General features: G+C 42.8%; 2 protein-coding genes across 3 annotated transcripts; one reads left to right on the top strand and one right to left on the bottom strand.

The window, feature by feature from the left end:
* Positions 1–226: 226 nt before the first annotated feature.
* Positions 227–13,464, bottom strand: DCLRE1C (DNA cross-link repair 1C). Its single transcript, XM_059816997.1, has 14 exons — positions 13,356–13,464; positions 13,213–13,264; positions 11,126–11,210; positions 8,175–8,234; positions 7,514–7,569; positions 6,780–6,881; positions 6,445–6,517; positions 6,140–6,280; positions 5,493–5,594; positions 4,735–4,871; positions 4,516–4,570; positions 2,984–3,072; positions 2,028–2,128; positions 227–1,218 (listed from the first exon to the last, which is right to left on the bottom strand). Exons 1-14 carry the CDS (start codon positions 13,462–13,464, stop codon positions 227–229), a joined length of 2,154 nt encoding a protein of 717 aa, XP_059672980.1.
* A 208-nt stretch (positions 13,465–13,672) lies between these two features.
* On the top strand, positions 13,673–20,537 carry MEIG1 (meiosis/spermiogenesis associated 1). Of its 2 annotated transcripts, none has more exons than XM_059817149.1 (3): positions 13,673–13,741; positions 18,017–18,179; positions 20,386–20,537. In XM_059817149.1, the coding sequence occupies exons 2-3, from the start codon at positions 18,042–18,044 to the stop codon at positions 20,512–20,514; spliced, it is 267 nt and encodes an 88-aa protein (XP_059673132.1). In that variant the 5' UTR covers positions 13,673–13,741; positions 18,017–18,041; the 3' UTR covers positions 20,515–20,537. The 2 variants fall into 2 exon arrangements, with proteins under 2 accessions (XP_059673132.1, XP_009812336.1); XM_009814034.2 differs by lacking the exon at positions 13,673–13,741 and adding an exon at positions 16,032–16,135.
* The last annotated feature ends 236 nt before the right edge of the window (positions 20,538–20,773 follow it).

Here is a 20,773-nt window from a genome sequence, read left to right on the forward strand (position 1 = left end):
CTTTTACAGTCCCTCCTAGGAACAATTCCTTTTCAGCATTTCATGGAAGGAACAATAAAGTCACATAGGCTGCAAATTCCTAGTTCTGACAGTAACGTATTTCTGAAAAAATGTCATGAATTAGCATAGCTGCAGATAGTAATCAGCACTAAAGAGAAAAATAATTCAGGGTTTAATAAACAAATGTCCGTATTTGTTGGCATGATGTAATCAGTTACACCTGTCTTCAGGAGACTTTTTTCTCACTGAGTATGTTTTCACCTGCTGCCAGCTTCTTATACAAGCAGTGCAGTTTATCTGGCCGAGGCACTTCAGCATCAGGCGTCAAGGGAATTTCGAAGTCAGAGGAGCCCTGGGAGTCCCTCCTCAGTTCTAGATCAGGAGTCCTGGAGTTGTCGCTTATTTCCACCAGCACATCTTGAACGTGAGCAGTGCCAGCAGTGCCAGCTTCTGCATCTTTCTCCCAGTCTTTGCTTTTCAAGTCACAGGCAACATCGTAGGCACAAGGTCTGTTTTGACCCAGTGGCTTCCACCTACTGTTGTCAGGTTGACTGTCTTTGGCAGTCTCCTGCAATACCGAAACAACCGTTCTGCTCCCACCTCTGCTGAAGCAGCTGAAGTCCAAGGCATTTCTCTCTTGGGAGGTAATGAGCACAGTGTCCATTTGGCTGTCCCAGCCCTGGCTCCCCTGCTCCGATATGTGTGTCGACTGAGAAGAGTTTTGGGAGGAGATGTGTGTCGAGTCACTTACTCCATCTGAATCACTGAAGAGTGACTGGGACCCACCGGCATCTGCTGAAGATAGGAGGTTGTCCTCATTTTCAGAGCTTTCTTCTAGTTTGTTGCACTTAAAAAATGCATCCCAGCAAGGGACGTCGGCATTAGACTCCTGTTGGTCACTAGTGACTCCCTTGAAATTTGACGTGGAAGTGGCATCTGGCTCAGGGGAAAGAACTTGAACTATATTTATTTCAGATTCTTCTTCTTCTTTGTCATCTTCATCATCATCATCGTCATCATTCGACTCCTCACAGTCCATAAAGTCTACCTTGGGGGAGGTGTAAGTTGTGGTCACTTTGTAACTTTCTGAGCTCTCATTAAAGTTTCCTTCAGCATTTTCAGATTGTCTGGTGCTGCAGGGCCTGCTCTCTTCTCTCTGCTGTTTTGGAATCTTGGGCCTTGCAGAAGTTAATTCTGAATCAAAGAGATCATCTTCATCTGTCAAGAAAAGAACAGGAAAAAAACCACTAGGAAAAGTTCCGATCTCTGATAAAATTCTGTTGAGAGCAAAGTTTGGATAAAAATTCATTTAGTATGAAGAGAGGAAAAAGTTCTTTAACCCAGATGGAGACGTAGCAGGACGTGATGACAGTGTTTGCCTTGCCTTGTCTAGCACAGTGCCTTGCAAGGAAAGCTGCTAGTTGCCATCCTCCATATAAGATAGAGCAGATCAGATGTAGCCCTGGTAGACACGATCATTTGGGCCTCTGACATGTTTTGCCAGGACCACATCACCCTTCCATACTTGGCACTTCAGAAATAGCCAAAGAGAATGCAGCAGGCCCAAAGCTGTCTTCTGGTTCTCAAGTGGCTTTCCAGAGGCTATGTACAGCATCCCTTTACCATCATAAATTAAAAAAGCTACTAGGTGCTAAAAAGCCGGCAGTGTGAGATAATGAAGAGGAGCGATTCCACTGATACAGCACTCTGTCCCCCACAACACAGGAGGTGATACAAGTAAAGTTCTGTTAGAAGCAGCTTTACTATGGATGGTCTAGGACTGTGGAATGGAACTCTTCCAGAAACTTAAAGGGCTGTTGAGCATTAAGTACATTTTAAGATTGCAAACAAGTACACTTTTACACAGTTAGTGCTCCCTCACCCTCCTAAAGCCTAAGTTCACTTAATTTATATTTCTAACTGTTGCTTTGAACACAGACAGACGGTCGTGAACACCATGGCTTTTGGCACCTCTGCTTAGTCTCAGACTTTCATTTAAGGCACAGTAGCATAAGCAGAACCTTTACCTGTATCAGATAAGTCTCTCTGGTGGACTCTCTTCAGTGTTCCTAAGGGCTTGTATCTGGGTTCCATGTTTCTCCTGTACGACCTGCATAATGGCTTTAATCTGAGGCGAATAAGAAAAGCAATTAATACTTAGAACTCAGCAGATACTTCCAGGAGCAAAAGTAAATCTTTTAACTTGGTCTAAGTGCACTGCTTCATGCCTTGCACAGGCACTGCAGCAAGTGTTAAAAGGCAGCAATAGCTAGGGAGAAGTTCTTAATTCATACGTGAGCTTAGGCAGCTTAAATATAGACATCTGTCATTTCTATATATTTACCTTAAAACATGTACAGCATTTGGAAACTTTTAGTTGCTTAGAGAAGACAAGATGACAGGGTTCAAAATCTGACTGCGATTTTATTCAACAATTGTAAAGTATCTCCTTTCTTACTAAGGAGGAATAGAAAAAGGAACAAAGAAACGAGTCCTCATTTTGTTCAGAGTGACACCACTGCTCTGCTGCTCCGTAAGACTGCTTTCTAAGCTGCCGACAACTGTAACAGCACAAGAGAACAGGCCTCTGTGATGCTGAACAGAGGGCAGAAGTTCAAGTCCCCAGAGAAACCCTCTTTAAAAGAAACTTCTGAGAAGTAGCAATGACAAATAGAAATCGGTCACAGAACAAAGCGAGATGAACCTGTGTTCAGATCCACCCAAACAGCTTAACAGCAGCAAAGCCTCTATACATACGTATAAGTAGCGTGTGGAATACAAACTCTCAGACTTAGCACAACATATAAGTGTTCTTCAGAAAGCTGAAATTTGCAGGACTGAATATAGAAAAAAAAAATCTGAAGTATCAGACAAGTACAGCAAAAGGCAGTGGCCTGCTTGAGAGGCTGGGATTCAGGCGGGGGGTTGTCCTTACAGGAACAGAGACCAGATCACCTCCATTCAGCTGCCACTTGTCACTTACATTTCCATAACTTTGTCTTCCGTCCCACCCGCTGGCAGTACATTGGGATACACATTCACAGGGCGGATATAGCTCAGGAAATCCTTAATCTAAATTGAAGAAAAGAAGCAGCAGTTTAACAAGTTACATCAACAGTTAATAATTTCACTTAATGGCAGCGCTGGTCAAAGCAGCCCACAAGTACTACCAGTTGTCTCATGTAAAGACTGATATGACCCATGAGCCAAACTCTGTCAAAGTGGATAGCTCTGTAACAGGAAAACAGGTCTGAAAGGATGCCGAGACCGCAGCCTCACCTAACCACCTCACAGCAATTACCAACTACTATGCCGGCCATCACTATCTCTCAAAGAACAGGCTAAACAAACCTGTTCCTAGGGAACATGATCCAGTGTTTCACTGCCCTCACTGCTGTAGATGTTTTCAGACCTGCATTTTTCTTAATGGACTTCAAGTCCCTAGTTGTACATATCAGGTGTTCCCTTCCTCAAAGACTTTTCCTAAAGTCTCCCTTCAGTTCACTATAAAATCCATCATGACAACACGCCACTTTTTCCAAGCCTTATACTGTTGTCTTCTAGATGCTCTCCAGACAGTAAATTTCTTGAAGAATCATGTCCAGTCTGGGGCACTCCACTCCAGCTGAGGCTTTATCAGTGCTGAGCACCGAAAACACTTGCAAGTTTGCAGATTACACTCCCATCTATACAGACCAGTAGGACCCATCAATTTTTGCATATGGAGGTTTCAGTCCGTTACAATACACTACCCCCCATATTCTGCCAGCAAAGCTGCCATGTTTTATGTACTACCCTAGTACCTCCATTTAAAATTCTTCATGACAGAGCAAATAATTAAAACTTAATCAGGATCTTAAAAACAGGACTGCCTTCCTAGGGCTTTGAATAATCTCTATTTTGTATGTGCAAGGCTTTGTGACTGGTTGTTAGCACTGATCCAGTTTCAGTTCAGTTTCTTAGGAGAGAGGAGTATTTTAAGAACTGGATCGAGTCATATTAAATGAAAGTGTGTGATTCTGAAGCGAATGCTGCCATGACCAATTTCCTTTTAGTCTTTAACACAGAAATAGGAGTAACAGCGGCAGCTACAATGTGAGAAAATTCTGTTTAAATGTGTGGGCAGGGAAAAGAAGGCAAACCCACCCAAAACTGAGTCACAACAGATAAACAATGTATTGAAAACCAGAACTCCAAGGTTTAAGCATTTCATAGTTACACAATAATCTAAAATAGAAAGGCAGTCAAAACAATTGTAGCAGTGACCTATACTTTGAGAAAAGGGAACAAAAACATAGGCTTGTAATCCTGCCCTACCTTGACATGTTCTTCTGCAGCTATATTGAAACAGACTTCTCTGTCTTCAGCATCCAAAACTTCCTATCTCCTTATGCCTTATTACTGAAAAGATTTTTTTTTTAATTGGGACAAGTCACGTCATCCACTCCACAATAATCAAAACTACTTTGATTTTTTTTTAATCAACATACACTCAGTACTACCAAGTATACAAACCTCACTGTATGAAGAGTGGAAAGAGAAACAAGCTCTGTATGTACTCTCCCCAGTCCTAAAAAAGAGAGGAGGCACAAAAGTTAGGTAACTGCTCTTCATCCTCAGCCAACAGGCAAGCATAACTTACTCTTAAAAAGTCCATTTTGAGATTCAGTTATACAAGCGTCAGACAAGATATGCACCCGAAACAACTGGTTTCTGCACGGCCCAAATGCTCACCTCACTATTACATTGGTTTTCTTGATCCTTTCTCCAAACCACATAGTGGAGGGTTTGATGCTGATTATGTGCAAGGGAGTACCACTTTGGCAAGTCATCCCACAGGGCAGTCTGTTGCCTCGAAAGCAGTCATCATCCTGTCAAATGCAATATAAAATTAAGTGTAATCCTGATCTTTTTTCCCCCCCAGAAATTGAGCAACATAGTATCTAGCCAGACCAAGCTTTCATCTCACTTCCAACTCCTTTGAAACACTCTTTGCTGTTGCATCTTGCTTCCACAGCACAGCTGACAAAGTAAATCAATCACAGAGACCAATGCCCCAATGTGCCATCTCCAGTTCTACCTGTGCTCCTCCAGGCTGGGGCCGTCAGCTTGACAGACGTCCTGGAAAGGGAAGGCCATACACTACAGGCACATGGTGTGTGGCTGCAGGAGGCATCATATGAGCTGCTTTTGATATATTTAAATGGATAATACCTGACTGATCTAATCTGCTGCTTGTCTTACTTCATTTTAAAATATGATTTTCAAGTTTCAAATACAATTAAACTATTTCTAGCATCAGCTAATATATTTTTTCCTTTTTTTCTTTTTTAAAAAAAAAACTTTAACCCACTAACTAAAGTTCTCACTCTCCTTTGCATTAAGCCACCATTTGGCCCAAGTCTTCATTAGCACCATAGGACCAAAACATCAGCACTTATAGCCAGTCTTTCACAGCAAAGTTAGCAGAGGCTTTGCGAAATGATACACACCCGAGGATGTCGACAGGCATGAATCTGAGTGCGTCGGTCTGTAGTAACATGGTAGAGGATTTCTGGCATGTTTCTGAACATATCAAGTTTGTTCACGTGCACCTAGAGAAGGGCAGAGTTTACTCTTAATTAGCTCAAGGTGTTTACCAGACTGCGGCTGGCGCAACTACACAGATGTGGTTCTGCTCTCAACAAATGCTGCTAGGCATTTAAACAATTACTACCCACTAATAATGTCCAAGCGGAGAAGTGTTAGCCAAAAGTAACTCGGACATCTAGAACAAGCAGAACATTCCTCCTATGCTGAAGAGGGATGAATGTTCATCAAAGAAAGTCAGAATATATCTGTTAACTATTAATGTCATAAGTAAATGAGAAGGCTTTTATCATTCACAAGATAAAAGGGAGAGAGGTAAACACTGAGCTTGAAAACTGGGGATTAACTTCTCCCTGGAAAGCCCAGATGTTCCGACTGAAATCAACTAGTTAACTCATTTTGGGCACAACTGTAGGTTTTTAAGTGCAGTTAATGAAAGCACACATATCTTTCACACACAGCAGTCCTCTGAACAGGCATTTCCAGCTCGGTGACTGGCCGCAATCATTCCTGAGGATCTGTTCTAAAGCAACAATTACAGAAACGTTACCTTGATTCCAAGTTCCTCACTGAGGTTTATGAATAAATATTCATATCCGTAAGCAGCTTTGCAATTCAGCCACACAACATGATAGCGAGTCAGTGAGGTCCAGCTTCGCACTAACTCTAAGATTCCATTTAAACACTCCTCCTGAAAAGTTTAGAAAGTGTTGTGAATCATCTTTGAAAATACTTCCAAAGTGCTGTGATTTGGTAATGCAAAACGGCACTACCTCGCAAGATTTACTGAACAAAGGGGTGGTTAATTAATTAGTGGCTTTAGGACCTTTCTTCTCACAGCTGATTTAGACTTACCCGGCTTGGTATATGGTAAAATTTGGGATCACAAAAAGTGGTGTCCAAATACACACTCTGGATGTCTTTTACTCTGAAAGAGAGAAATGTGATACCAGAGTGAGCAGTGTATCACAGTACTAACATGTACCACTTCCCCTTCCCCTCTCTTCAAAAGGAGGCAATTCTTCCTCTTCACTACAAAGAGCAAGTCAAAAGGGGCTTGTAACTGCAGTATTGCCTGACTGCAAATATATTTAATCCAGAATAAAAAAAGGGGAAAAAAGAGTACGTTATTTCTGAATTGTCCATGCCTGTGTGATCTTTTATTCTTTCTAAATCTCATGAAGTCTCACCTGGTCCCTGAATGCAAAAGCTCCATTCTGGCTGCTTCTCCTTTTGCAAGCCTGAAATCCCCTGTATACAGCACAGTGCCATTTTCACCTTCAAACAAAAACCTACAAACAGAAACACTCAACAATGTAAAGCATTAAACACCAGGTTTGTTACCTTGCTTAGAGCAGTCTACGTGACTACTGTATGATGGAATAGAAATACTGGGCTCAATCTGGCCCTAGAGTAATTTCAGATAAACCCAGTAATTCAGACTTAGTATGTCTAGAAAATAACCTGTGCCTAGGCTGGCCAGAGTTGAAGACAAAAGCCTCACAGACTCTGTGAGGGTAGCCCATCTGTCTGTTGCAGCCAAAGGAAATCTATTAGGCACCTGTACCAGGAAGCTGGGCACCTTCTTTTTAATGTCATACTTAAGAAATGGAGGACTTATTTTTAATCACACTTTTGTATGTCATTTTTAAGTACAGTTGAAATCAAGAAAGTTGTCATTCATAGGCATGGGGAAAAGAAATCTCCCCACCAAGGCAAAAACTTCTGTCTGGACAGATCCCAAACAGTACAGTGGTTTTCCAACCTTGACCAAAGCTGGTGGGCTCTGCCACAACAGTATTATCTCCCAGTAAGAATTTTAAATTCACTAGCTTTTTCTAGTTAGAAAACCCCCAGTACTTAGTGAGAACTCTATAGGACAAATTCCTCAGCAGGAGATATTTAGAGTATTGAAAGGACATACATGACTGATCCCGGACAGTGACCAGCTGGTAGAAGTGTCACTTCTATATCTTCTTTCTGGAAGAGATGGTTAGCATTATTTTGACACTGATAACTACTGCCAGTACTTTCATTGACATAGTGAAAGCAATGCATTACTCCCCATAGCCTCTTGCAGCATTTAGCATTGCTTTTGAACAAAGAGAAAGTCTCTTCCCATTCCAACAAGCCCTGAACAGCAATGACCAGCCTGTCATGCCAGAAGAGATGACTGCATATTGTACAGTGCTCACGAAAGCCACTCAGCCAGAAGACAGTCCTACATCCTTGGTTCCTGGTGAACAAGCACCACAGAAACACCCTGGAATACACTTTGCCTGGAGATGCTCTACCAGACCTTTAAGTCCTGCACTTAAAGCTTGCTAAAATAAGTCAGGAAATACAAGGTGAAAAAACCCACAAGGGAAAGAGGTAAATTGGAGATCACTAACACCATTACCAAAGAAATGCTATGATAACAAGGACAAAGCAGGGAAGACGAATTCATGTGGCTGCACATCTTGGAGAGAAGGGGAACATATATTTCAAAAATAGCTTGACCATATGTAAGAGCTGTTTCCCATGCTCATTTAAACATTATTACTGCTCATTACAAATATATGTATCTTTTTTTTGTAACTTACCTCACCAGATGTTTCATCTACTAAAGAAATTTGAGTCGGAGTTTCAACTTCCAATGCAACCTGTAACAAAATGAATAAATGCTTTACAGGATTTACTGAACTTTTTGTTTCATGCTTATGGCTAAGTATTTATTATGCAGACATCTTTAGCACCCACTGCGGCTAATGCTAAGCCTGTAGAATTAAGCCCATTTTCCTGTAGTAAGTGGTGAGTTTCCATTTCCAGTGGAAAAAAAAGTTTTTTAAAAGTTGTCTAAAAATCAAATGGAGATACCTCAATCAAGGTGTGCATGCCTAAAAAGGATAGAACATGTTGGACTTGTAACAGCAACAGCTCCGGTTTCTGTGGCTGGATCATATGCCTTACTTTTGGATGACTGCAAAGGCCAAGACATCCCAGCCCCAGAACACACGGGAGGATCTTGCTAGGACAGATCTCAGTGCTGCAGCACTTCTCGCTGTTCCCTATTACCAGAAGTAGAGCCCACAAATCACATGCAGCACATATTTCCGTGTTTGTGTAGGGGTGATTAATCTACAGACCGCAATTAATCCCGTTTTGCCATATCCTCTACCAAAAGAGTCCTGCAACATACATGTTCTGTGACAGTCTGCAAGGTTAGCGCTGCTATGCAGGCTCCTCTCCCATTCTCCTGGGTTGTTGTTTTTTTTTTTTCCTTTGTTTCAGACAATATTTGTATATAGTTCTCCTACCCAAAAAAGCCGAAGTGAAAGGAAACTCTCCTGTCATTATCCTCCTTAGGTATAACCTCCTCCAGCTTCTCAGCTGAGCAGTCTCCTCAGCACCTTGGGTTTCACTGCACTAGATGGATTCACAAGACAGCGCGTTGCAAATTTCTGAGCAGCTCCATGAGATCCATTCAGCTGGTAGTCATGCAAAGGTGGTAATATTTGGCTTCTCCACCAGGACCCACACCACCAATCAAACTCAGAGCTTTCTCAATAATACAGATATGTGTGTCAAAAAATATTTTATACTAAGAATTCAAGCCGCTAGCAAGAGTTGATTTTTTAAACATCAGTACTAATTTTATCACCTACAATTTCTGAAGCTGCATAAACTCGAGGCCAATGTAAATGCTGCATGCTCAATATTTCTCAGTAATTCTCAAATTTTCTACTGCAGCGAAACAACTGTCAAGTTTTAGATCTAAACTGCCTGAAGAATTCTTCACTGACAGCCACAGTTTAACTTCATAACCATAAACGATAATATCTCCAGCAGAGTTCTCCCCTCATCTTTGATAGTTTAAACGTTAAAGCCAGCAGCAAATTCAAAGAGCCTCACATGCCATACGTACAAATAAAGGTCAGACTGGATATCATAAAAACATTTGTCTGGAAGCTGACATTGTGATTGCTTCTTTCAGTCTGGTGAATATCAAAGAGCTGTTAATTCATTTCCCAGTCAGCTACAAGTAGAAAGCTTATTTATTGTAAGACAAAGCTTGTGAACAAGACATCCAACAGCTATTATCTGATTTAGGGCCTGTGCAGCTCATGCCATTACCAGCAGTCACTCCTGGGTGCAGCAGCTGCAAACATCTATGTATTTTTTTAATTGTGTTGATTTGTGTTAATTGTGCTTCATCTTAGACTGTACCACGGGTACCTCTGGCATCACTTCCCAGATTAAGAATTTCTCAAAAAGCCATGTCAGGACTAGCATTGCCTACTTCCCTTTTACTGCTCATACAAACTCCTAATAGTTTACAGATATCTCCCCACAAGGGACCTCTTCTTCTAGGTTAAACTCAAGGGATACTGGAAGCACATAGACAGAAGCTTAAAAAAAATAAAAAAAAACAACCAACACCAACAAAAAAGCCCCCACAAACCCACCACATTTTATTTTTGCTAGTCACAGAAGATTACAGGCTTAGAAAAGTTGTCACCTATGCACACTGTGCTCCTTCACACATCAAACGTGCCTAAGGGATGTTCAGAGTCTTTTTTACAGAGCCCTGTAAAAATCATTAAATCCTTCCATTTCTCAAGGCTTCACACAAAGGTGGTTATCTTCTCCCTCAGCTTCACAATTAAACTAGAACCTTGAACAGAAAAGTCCCCTACTTCTCTTTTTTCTCTTACCCAGACTTACCTCCTAGGTCTCACTCACACGAGTTTCTTTGGATATGGAGCTTAAGACCCACACTTACAACCTATTTAAGGAAACTCTAAGCCGTAACTCCCTCGAGGAAAAAAAGTTTCAGCTTGCCTGAAGTCCTTCTTGACCTTCCAGTTGACTAGAAAACTCTCCTGTCCTTGCTTGGGGGATACAGCAAAATCCTTACACTATGTGATGATGTATGTACATACAGTAAGATGTCAAAAGAAACATGTTCAATTTCAAAGCCCACATCTGCAAAGGGAAGGAAATAAACAACTACAAGTCACACCTGTACACGACCACTGATCAAATGAATTTTGGCTCCAAATAGTGGAAATCAAGTAAACTAAGTTCTTCAGTGATTTTACATCACTAAAACATTTTCATGTTAAATACTCCATTTTCCAAAAAGCAAACGGAAAACAATATAACTAAAAGACTATACATACTCCAAGCAATACAAGACTTTAAATGAAGCAAAAGGGAAATGAAATAAGGACAGGAACAAAGAGACATGAGCAAGGTAAGGAAATGAAGGAGCGATACAAATGATCAATGTACAGACAGAGGGCATTTAAAGCGGAAGTTGAGAGAAAAGGATAAATTTTGTGGAGGGAAAAATAAGATTAAACAGTAAACAACAATAAACCAATCCCACATAGCAGGCAGCAAGGAAGGGCATACTGATGTCAGTACTTAAGCCCTGAAACACTGTATCACCACCAACACCAACATTTAGACATTTCTGAGGCAGGGAAGCTGCTTCTTCCCTAGAATCACTATTTGGAAAGTTATAATTTAAAAATAAACAAAAACTCACAATGTGATTCTCCCAAAACTTGTATTTCCAGCTAGTCAGCAGCAGTTCCTTAGTTACCGGTGAGCAGTATAATTTAACTTTCAAGCTGTGAGGAGATGAAACACACACGAGTGTTTTAAAATAGAGGCAGGGAACATTCTAACGAGGCATCAGCACCTGGCACCCAGTACATCAAAACATGCCCTCAGACCCCTCTCTCATCTGAAGAGACCTGCAGAGCAGTAAGCCTGCAGGAGCAGTTTTGCCCCAGCCTGCACAGGATCACGGTGAATTACTCCACCTTGTTGAGAAGGATTTTCTTCAACACAGCAAACCCAAAGACATATACCTATGTGTGCCCGTGCATGTGCATTTTTATGCAGAAATAAATAAAGTGTGCGGTACATGGTCACAAGTGCACATATCATTGCTTGTTTCTATACCAACCAAGGTCTGTTTCAGACGTGCATGCTTTCCCTGCAACAGGCATTTGGGACAGTTAGCATTCAGCAGAACACGGAATACTTCCTATAAAGCTCTAGCTTTTGCACGGTGCACAAAGAAACCTGATGAGCAAAGAGAGATTCTCTACTCGCATTTGAGGAGATGCAACATCTACTCCAATAAATTAAACTGTGCCTAGAAATCAGCCCACAACCTCTCTGGGCCCATTCCCGTGTTTGACCATCCTCATGATGAAAAAGAAAAGGCGTCCCTTGCCCTATTGTTATGCACCTCCAAGAAGAGTCTGACTGCATCTTCTCTGGCCCTACCTGCAAACAGTGATACATGGTTGTCTCCTACCCTTAAGTCTAAAGACATCCAGCTCTCAGCCTCTCCTCACACAGCACATGCTCCAGCCCCAGACCAGCTTGGTGATCCTGCTCCAAAACACCGATGTTGTTTTTTGTCCAGGGGACCCAATGAGTGGACTCAGTACTCCAGACAAAGTCTCACAAGTGCTGACCAGAGGGGAATAACTGTCTCCCTCAAACTGGTGGCTACCTGCTTGCTCATACAGCTCAGAGCGCAGCTGGCCTCCTTCACAGCACAAACACAGCGCTGTCTCCACGCACCGACACACTCCCAGGGAATAATAGCGGTGAGGATCCTCATAAAGTTCATAAACCTCATGAAGTTCAACAAGGCCAAGTGTCCCTGTGTCGGGGCAATCCCCAATATCAATGCAGACTGTGGCATGAGCGGATTGAGAGCAGCCCTGAGGAGAAGGACTTGGGGGTGCTGGTGGGTGAAAAGCCGGACATGAGCCGGCAGTGTGTGCTCACAGCCCGGAAAGCCAACTGTATCCTGGGCTGCACCACAAGCAGCATGGCCAGCAGGTTGAGGGAGGTGATTCTGCCCCTCTACTCCGCTCTGGTGAGACCCCACCTGCAGTACTGTGTCCAGCTCAGGGGTCCTCAGTACAAGACAGACGTGGACCTGTTGGAGTGGGTCCAGAGGAGGGCCATGAAAATGGTCAGAGGCTGGAACACCTCTCCTATGAAGAAAGGCTGAGAGAGCTGGGGTTGTTCAGCCTGGAGAAGAGAAGGCTCCAGGGAGACCTTAATGCAGCCTTCCAGTACTTAAAGGGGGCTTATAAGAGAGAGACTCTGTACTGGGGCATGTAGTGACAGAACAAGGTTTTAAACTGAAAGAGGGTGTGTTTAGATTAGATATAAAGAAGAAATTTTTTACAGTGAGGGAGGTGAAACACTGGCACAGGTTGCCCAGAGAGGTGGTGGATGCCCCATCCCTGGAACCATTCAGGGTCATGTTGGACGGGGCTCTGAGCACCCTGATCGAGTTGAAGATGTCCCTGCTCATTGCAGGGGGTTGGACTAGATGGTCCTTAAAGGTCCTTTCCAACCCAAACCACTCTGATTCAGTGACTCTGCGGTCGTAGCAGTTTCTTTACCCTACTCTGCTCACGCTTTGCTTTGAACCAGCTGCCTCCTCCTCCGGGCTCCTGGCCCTGCACGCTGCGGCGCGGGCCGGGCCGGGCTGGCAGCCGCTGAGGCCGGGCCGGGCCGGAGCATCCCCCAGCAGGGCAGGGGGCCCCGCCGTCCCATCCCCTCTCCCCCTCAGGCAGCCCCGCCGCCAGCCCGTACCTGCCCTCCAGCCTCCTCTTCAGGGCGGGCGCCCGCAGCCCCTTCATGTGATCTGGGGAGACAGGGCACGGCCGTCACTCGGGGGGACACGGGTGGGAGGGCACCGGCGGTTGCCATGGGGACGGGCGGGGTGCGGGGCTCACCCTTGTGGCAGTGCGAGAGGAAGTAGGCGCGCGCGCGCAGGTTGTCGTGGTCGAAGCGGTCGATGGACACCGCGGGGTACTCGCGCACGCGACCCCCGAACCGGCTCATGGCGGCGAATGGCGCGCCGCTTCCGCCACGCTCCCCCGGCGGCCCCGCCTCCCCGGCCCTCAGCCAATCGTTAGGGAGCCCCGCCTCCCGCCTGCCTATCAGACGCGCGGCGGGAGAGGCGGGAACGGCTTCTTAAAGAGGCAGTGGAGGGCGGTAGCCTAGCAACGCTGGCCGGCGGTGACCGTTGGCGCCGCGAGGAACGCCGCCATCGCTCTTCCGCGTCCGCTCCGCGCCGCCCGCCTTCGAAGAGGACCCCCTTTGCGGCCCTCGCACCGAGGTGGGTCGTCTGGGGGCTGGGCGGCCGGGTTGTGGCCATGGCGGTGGGAGCAGGGTGGGGTTACAGGGTGACTCGGGCCAGGGCCTAGGCGTCTGCCTGAACACCTTGGCAAACACAAGAAGCTCTCATGTGAAGTCTGCTGGAAATCTCTTACCGACTCTTCTAGGACCCCAAATAGGTCCTGTGAATGCCGACTCCTGTTAAGTGACCTAAGAAGCGTGGCCTTCTCCTCCAGCTGCTCTGGCCCAGAACCAGTCCCGCCCGGGGACCTGGGCTGAGGGATGCAGCTGCTGCTTTCCTGTTTGCAGACTCGACCAGTAACAAAACTGAGCATGTGTTACAGACATGGTTGGTCATACAGGCTGCCGCAGATGAGGTGTTGCCTTCAACAGCACCTACATACAGGACTTGCATAAAACATAAATGCAGAGAAGTCCCTTTCTTCCTCTTTGACTGGTGGTGATAGAAGTTCGCTAGTGCAGCCACACACATACCACTCTCTAGGCTCACAAGCACACACTCATTTGTGGATCCTTTGAGCACCAGCACAGCTCCTCTGTCTGCCCAGCACCCCTGCACAGATCCTAGGCCCCCTTACCTGCTTCATGGATCCCCCTACTTGCCCACTAGTCCAGCTTGATACTCACTAGCAAACATGTATTTACGCACTTGTCCCTCATGCACTCCACGTTCACAAGTCCTCTTGGGTGTACCAGCATTGACACCCCCCCCCCCCCCCCCCCGTCTGCTTTGATATCCTGCCCTGGACCCAAGGTCCCCCTACTCACCAGCTAGTCCTGTAGCTGACACCACAGGCCAGGGGTGCCCACACCCCTGGTCTGACTCCAGTAGCTGGCACCAAATCCAGTCACGCCAGTTCTCCCAGTAGCTGACACTCCAGGCACAAAGTCTGTAGGACCCTCCCTAGATCCAGAGAACTACAACCCCTCCAACTACTGATGCTGGGATGCCCACTCACTCCAGCAGCTGACACCAGAGGCTGCAGGGCACCCATATCCCTGGTCTGACTCCAGGAGCTGGCACCAGTTTTCTCTTACACAGGTCTCACCAATAGCTGGCACTTAGTCCATGCAGCATGCATACGCACAGGTTAGAAAGTGAGATTACACAGCGAGATGATTAAGATTTAATAAGCAGATATAAGAAGGTAGGGCAGACTGTGATGACCAGGCGCAGGGCTCAGCCAGGCAAGCATGCTGACTGGCCCTGTTTTACACAAAACTGGCCTCTTTTATACTCCTTTCTGTCTATTCCCATCTTTATTCTTCCCTGCTCCCCTTCCCCTGCACATCCCTCACGGGTTTGTACAGCTCTGTCAATTCCCGCACCCCTCCGAGTCTGGGGTCCCTCTGGTTTACAGTCTTATCAGTTGCAAGGTCCAGGTTGATCTTCCTGGAAGCAGGCCTGTAGTTTCTTGATAGCCCATCAATTAGTGTGAGTGGTGTGGTTTGTTCCTTGTCATGGTCTCTGTGTTTGTTTTGTCAGGTCCTTGTTTCTGGTTTCCTCTTTTTCCCTTAGTTTCCCAACTGACAAGGTCCCAGATCAGATAACCTTGCTGGAATAAACATTCTCAAACTCCCACATGCCCCCATCAATTAGTGTGACTGACCAGCTTTGGTTCTCATCACCGCCTCCCTCATAATTCGCTGGTCAGGTTTGTGTCCCCATATGTTCTTGTTTTATGGCTTCCTCCCTTTCTTATTATCCCTTGTTGCATTGAAAAAGGTCCTTGACCAGATACCCTTAAAGGAGCAGACACTGTCCTCCCACATGCCCTTACAACTGGTATAAGCATTAAGGAAACTACCATATGGAAGTTTTCCCAAATCCAAAACACAGATATATAAAATCTCATATTTCCCCTAAATTAAGAGTGGGCAAACGTTGTTGTCTTAGCAAAGTCCACTTCACTGTTCAACGTTTCCCTTTAAATAAAAAATGTTAGTAGTATTCTGAATATTTTCTTACTGTTCTCTTGCATTTTTTCATTTGCCTATATCTGCGTGCTATCTTTTGTCTTTTCCCTAAATTGCAGGCTGTCTGGAGTACAGCTCGTCTTGTGCTCTTGTACAATGAAACCAGCTCTGTGCCTGGAACCCAGAGGCACTACAATAGACAAAGACTACAATTTTTAAAGAGCTTGAATAGCAGCCTAAAAATATCAGGATGGTGCTTTTATTATGTGAAGTCACCAAGCTGGCACTTTAAATATTTGACCTTGATATGTATTTTTTGAGCAGGAACGCCTGTGGACAGGCTATCTGAATTAATGGTGACTCAGGAAGTACCATGCGTATCTAGACGTCTTGAAGACGCACACTCATTAGATGAATTCAGTACATCCTATAAAGAAGTACTTAACATTAATAACATGTAAGTTATCATAAATCACTTAAATTCATAATAGTGTAGCATTTATTAAGATCTAAATTTATTGCTAATAATACTGACTATCTAAAGTCCCAGATTGACAACAGTTGTCATCAAACGTTGATGAGCATATACAGGGCATGAAAAATTCTGTAATAGCTACAAAAGGGCCCTTTACAGTGAAGGAGAAAAAAATATGCTGAGATAAATCTCTCAAAGACTACACTAAATATTTACAATAAGGATATATGCTTATCATGTTAATTTGTATGTGACACGTCATAATAACTGGGTGGGAGAATTAGCTTGCCTTTTTTTTTTTTTTTTTGGTAAATGGCTGCCTTCAATTACAAAATGCTGCAGAGCCTGGTAAAAGAATGTTGGAAGTGCTGAGCTGCAAGAAGTAGTTTAGTGTTGCCAGAAAAGAAACCTTGTGCATATTTTTATCGATCTTTATTAAAGTGTATGCAGTAAAAGATGAAAGGCCCTTTCTTTATTTGCTAATGGCTCTCATGCAGGTAGACAACAGAGATGCAGACTTCTGCTATTTCCATATTATGGTAACAATAATTCTTGATATCATTTTCCCAAAGATTTGTATGCTGTGGTGCAATTTTCTTTTTCTTCTTTTCTGCCTTTCTAACAGACTAAGGGCATTTGTGCATTTGATAAGATATCAGCATTCAATTTTTCAAGCTCTCAGTTCATAGAGGAACTTGATAAGTAAGGAAATTTGACTTTGTGCACAGGATTTGGTGGTGGCATACTACCCACAGAGAATGAGGCTGTGTTCATCCTCTGACTACAAAATCCAGATGCTTTTTCTCCTTCCTTGAAGATACTTTCCTAATTATGAAGCTCAAGCTAGGTGACATTACAAAACTAGGAAAGGACTCGTTTCTGATCATATCTGCTAGGCGTGATAGTGTTCTGTGTGTTTTGCTTGCAGAAGCAGCATAAAGTTCTATTTTAGTAGCAGAATAAGATACACTCAAGAAAGCAAATGCAGTGAAATTCAGATACAAGGCAGAAGTCAAATGATTCATATGTTTTTGAAATGTAGTTCAAATCCATCCCTGGTGAGTTTCTACTGACTCCACAATTTATTTTTTTTAATTGCTTATTTTATTCTTTTTTTTTTTTTCCCAGTTTGAATTTCATCTTGTCCCTGTTCTGCTCTGTTCAGGTTTAGCAGTTGATTAACCTATTTACTGTTTCTCAGCAGCTTGACGAAATGGGTTTTGTGGGAGGAGGAAGTCAGTGGCAGGCAGTGCAGGTTTCAGTGGGGCAAGGGTAGAATAGGATGAATTTTAGTAGGTTGTGTGCCTTGCCTCCTTATCCGATTTCTTTCTTAAGACCTATTCTTTGTCATCTCCACTGTGGCCATGTGACTGGCAGTACATTTCTCCTTTCACCTCCTTTCCATCCTGAGTGTTTGCTGTTCTTCAGCAACAGCCCAGCTCTTCATTTTGTGGTTCCCATTTTGGTGTCCCTTCCGTAGGAAGAAAAAAAAACTTGAAAAACTGCCTGCCCCAAAGGGATAGCAACTGTGAAGATGTGAAATTAAAAAAATTACTGTATTTTGCTTTTTTTTTTAATGCATCAATATGCACAAATAAATTTTAGGTAGGGTAAGTCAAGGTGTAGAGGTGTATATAGAAGTACAGATGAGTTTGGTTTGTTTGAGATCAAGTCGTGCATTTAATTTGATTCCAACTACTTATAACTTTTTTTCTTTTTTAACCTCAGACTTTGAGGGGAAGATAATATTGTACTGTCTGTAATTCCTTTGTTTTTAAATTTTGTTCTACCCATTTCTATATGTCCCTAATAAAATTGCTTGCTTCCATCTTCCCTATTTAATTTTTAAAAATCTAATTTCAGGAAAAAGTCTGAAGTTTCTGGAGTCATGGCTAAAGCTGACATCAAACCAAAATTTATACATCACGCCAAAACATGGTCAGATGATGTAGAGAACTTATACAGATTTCAGCAAGCTGGATACAGAGATGAGGTTGAATATAAACAAGTAAAACAAGTTGATATGGTAAGGTTTAGAACTCTGCAAGGGTTATGACTTTAAACGTCTGTCTCATGTTAAACAATTAAATAGAAATGGAGGTGCCACTTATTTCCTTTCATTTAGGTTAGTTTCTGATACAGTTTTTTCTCCCAGGTCTGACTTGAATTCTTGGGCTATTATTAACTGTGCAGAATAACTTATTTCACAGAAGTTAAACAGAAACACTACCCAGCCTGTGTTTTTGTTCCCCCTCTCTTATGCATTTAGAAGCATTATAGATCTCTTCGAATGGTGCTACCTAAAAGAAAATTCAGTTTTGAGGAAAGGAGTTTATCAAAGTGAGTTCTCTGTGAAGTTTCCCCATTACTCTGCCAATAGACCTGACAGGAAACTCAGTCATTGTCCAGGGATCCCATCCTGTGTCATTGCTACCGACTCCAGTTTTACAGCTGAATTGCATGGTAGCATAATCAGACTTGGTGCACACTCAAAATTTGGCTTCTGTTGAAACTGTCCACAATAGAAATATTTGATGCGCACTGTGGTAAAGGCAGTTGTGACACAGGCATTTATCAACTGAGAACATCGAGGACTTGGTCCTCTGCTCACTACAGTTGGTGTCAATGCTCCCTACCACATCAAATGAGCTCATGAATAATGGCCAGGTATTCAGTGGCTACTAGAGATTCAAAATAGCAACCAAGAGGTTAATACCGCAAACAACATATTTTCTTTATTAGAGGTCTGTAATTTATCTTCCAAAGCAGCATATATAGTATGAAAAATCTACTTTTAAAAGATTTTAATCTCCTGCGCACGTAAGTGCAGAATGTTCTTAAGAAAGTCACTCCTCATCCAGTTAACACGAAATATAGCAAAACGTTGATGTGCATAATAAGATGCAGTTTATTCTTTTGTTGTGGGCTCAGATAACGCTGTAAAAGCTGTGGTGTAAATTCCTTTAACTGTGCAAAAGGAAATCCTGTAATTAGTGTGGTAGGATCAGTCTGTTTAAGATTTATGGCAGGGCATAACCATAAACAATTAAACCCTGATAAAAGTTAAAGAACACCTCTTACTTAATGTAAAATGAGGGTGCATTCTGTTCAAACTTGCCAGGATCTGGCAGTGGTTCTCTTTCAATTTACACATTTTGAAATGTCTTGTTTACTCCATATTATGTTTCCATAATGCATTTGTTATTAATTATGCAATTATCATATGGTGGAATGAATATTAAGGCTGTTATGTTTAGACAGAGAATGCAAATAAATCAGCTGTATGTCTAAAGTAATAAGGAAAGTGATGAAACTACCACTTCTGGGACTCTGCAATTAGAGAATGCTGTAGTTTGACATCCTATTGTCAACCCTGCCTGGAAGAGAAATAAGATTCTTATTACCTAATTTTTAAGGTTCAGTTTGATCAGAAGTACTCATAGGTGTTCAAGCTGCAGATAGCTACTAAAGCCATAAAGCTGCTGAACGTACAAATGCTCAAGCCTTTCATTTAAAGCTTCACACTGAAGAGCACCAGGATGGTGCTGGTTTCCTGCAGGACTGATCCTGCTGTATTTGAGACTATGATACATGTAGCTCACTTTATTTTTATGAAATTGCTAATGAAAAGCACAATGTACACATTTTTTGTGGTCAGAAGGATCCCGTAGAAAGTGTGTGTCAGTCTTACAGAAGTGGAATCTTTTAGCCTCTCAGAATACTGAATAGCGTCGATGTTGTTTTCCTAATGTTGTGGTTTAAGCCCAGCTGGCAACTGAGCACCACACAGCCGCTCACTCACTTCCCCCAGGTGGGGTGGGGGAGAGAATCAGAAGAGTAAAAGTGAGAAAACTCGTGGGCTGAGATAAAAACAGTTTAATAGGTAGAGGTTAACCCTATCCCAGCCAAAACCAGCACACCTAAACAATGTATTTTAAAAGCTTTGACTAGTCCACTTTTTAAATGATTCTAGTCTATCAAATATTCTTAGATCCTTATTTCTAGACTTTTCTGATCACAAAATTCTTTATACTAGACCAGAAAACTGGTTTCTGACATCTTGCTTTTAATCTTTTTTTAAAAGCTAAGCAAATTAATAGCAAAGTAGTGTTCAGTTGCAAATGAGGTTTTCTCATGGAGGTATATCCTATATTCTTTCCAATCTAATGCACAAATGTTGTTCAATGTGAGCATGTTCAGGTGAATATATATCCTTTTTATTCTATTCATAGGTAGAGTGTTGGCCAGAAACTGGATTTGTCAAGAAACTTCAGAGAAGGGATAATACATTCTTTTATTACAATAAACAAAGAGAATGCGAAGACAAAGAAGTCCATAAAGTGAAAATTTATGTGTATTAGTTTTATTATTCTAATTTGTTTGTATTTTTTGTAAATCTGTTTGTTTGTTAGAATCTGTAAGTAAATGAGATTTGTGTAATCTGACTTACTTTAAGTATCGATGTCATTCTTGGATAGAAGGGGGAATACGGGAAATGTGGAGAAGCCTGGAACTATAGACATAGGAATTTCAGTTTTTTCCTGCTATAAATGAAAATTTTATTATCCCTTATTTTCCTAGTTACAAATGTTTTGACATCAGAAAGCTAAAAAGCTGGCA

Source organism: Gavia stellata, chromosome 4 (genome assembly GCF_030936135.1).
Source record: "Gavia stellata isolate bGavSte3 chromosome 4, bGavSte3.hap2, whole genome shotgun sequence".
Classification (NCBI taxonomy): domain Eukaryota; kingdom Metazoa; phylum Chordata; class Aves; order Gaviiformes; family Gaviidae; genus Gavia; species Gavia stellata.

Coding starts and splice junctions, on each gene's coding strand:
- DCLRE1C (XM_059816997.1), bottom strand. CDS start 13,464: ATGAGCCGGTTCGGGGGTCGCGTGCGCGAGTACCCCGCGGTGTCCATC. Junction 6,882..7,513: donor CACTGTCCGGGATCAGTCAT/GTATGTCCTTTC, acceptor TTCTGTTTGTAG/GTTTTTGTTTGAAGGTGAAA. Junction 2,129..2,983: donor GAAGACAAAGTTATGGAAAT/GTAAGTGACAAG, acceptor TATTCGCCTCAG/ATTAAAGCCATTATGCAGGT.
- MEIG1 (XM_009814034.2), top strand. CDS start 16,032: ATGGTGACTCAGGAAGTACCATGCGTATCTAGACGTCTTGAAGACGCA. Junction 16,136..18,016: donor GTACTTAACATTAATAACAT/GTAAGTTATCAT, acceptor ATCTAATTTCAG/GAAAAAGTCTGAAGTTTCTG. Junction 18,180..20,385: donor AAGTAAAACAAGTTGATATG/GTAAGGTTTAGA, acceptor TTCTATTCATAG/GTAGAGTGTTGGCCAGAAAC.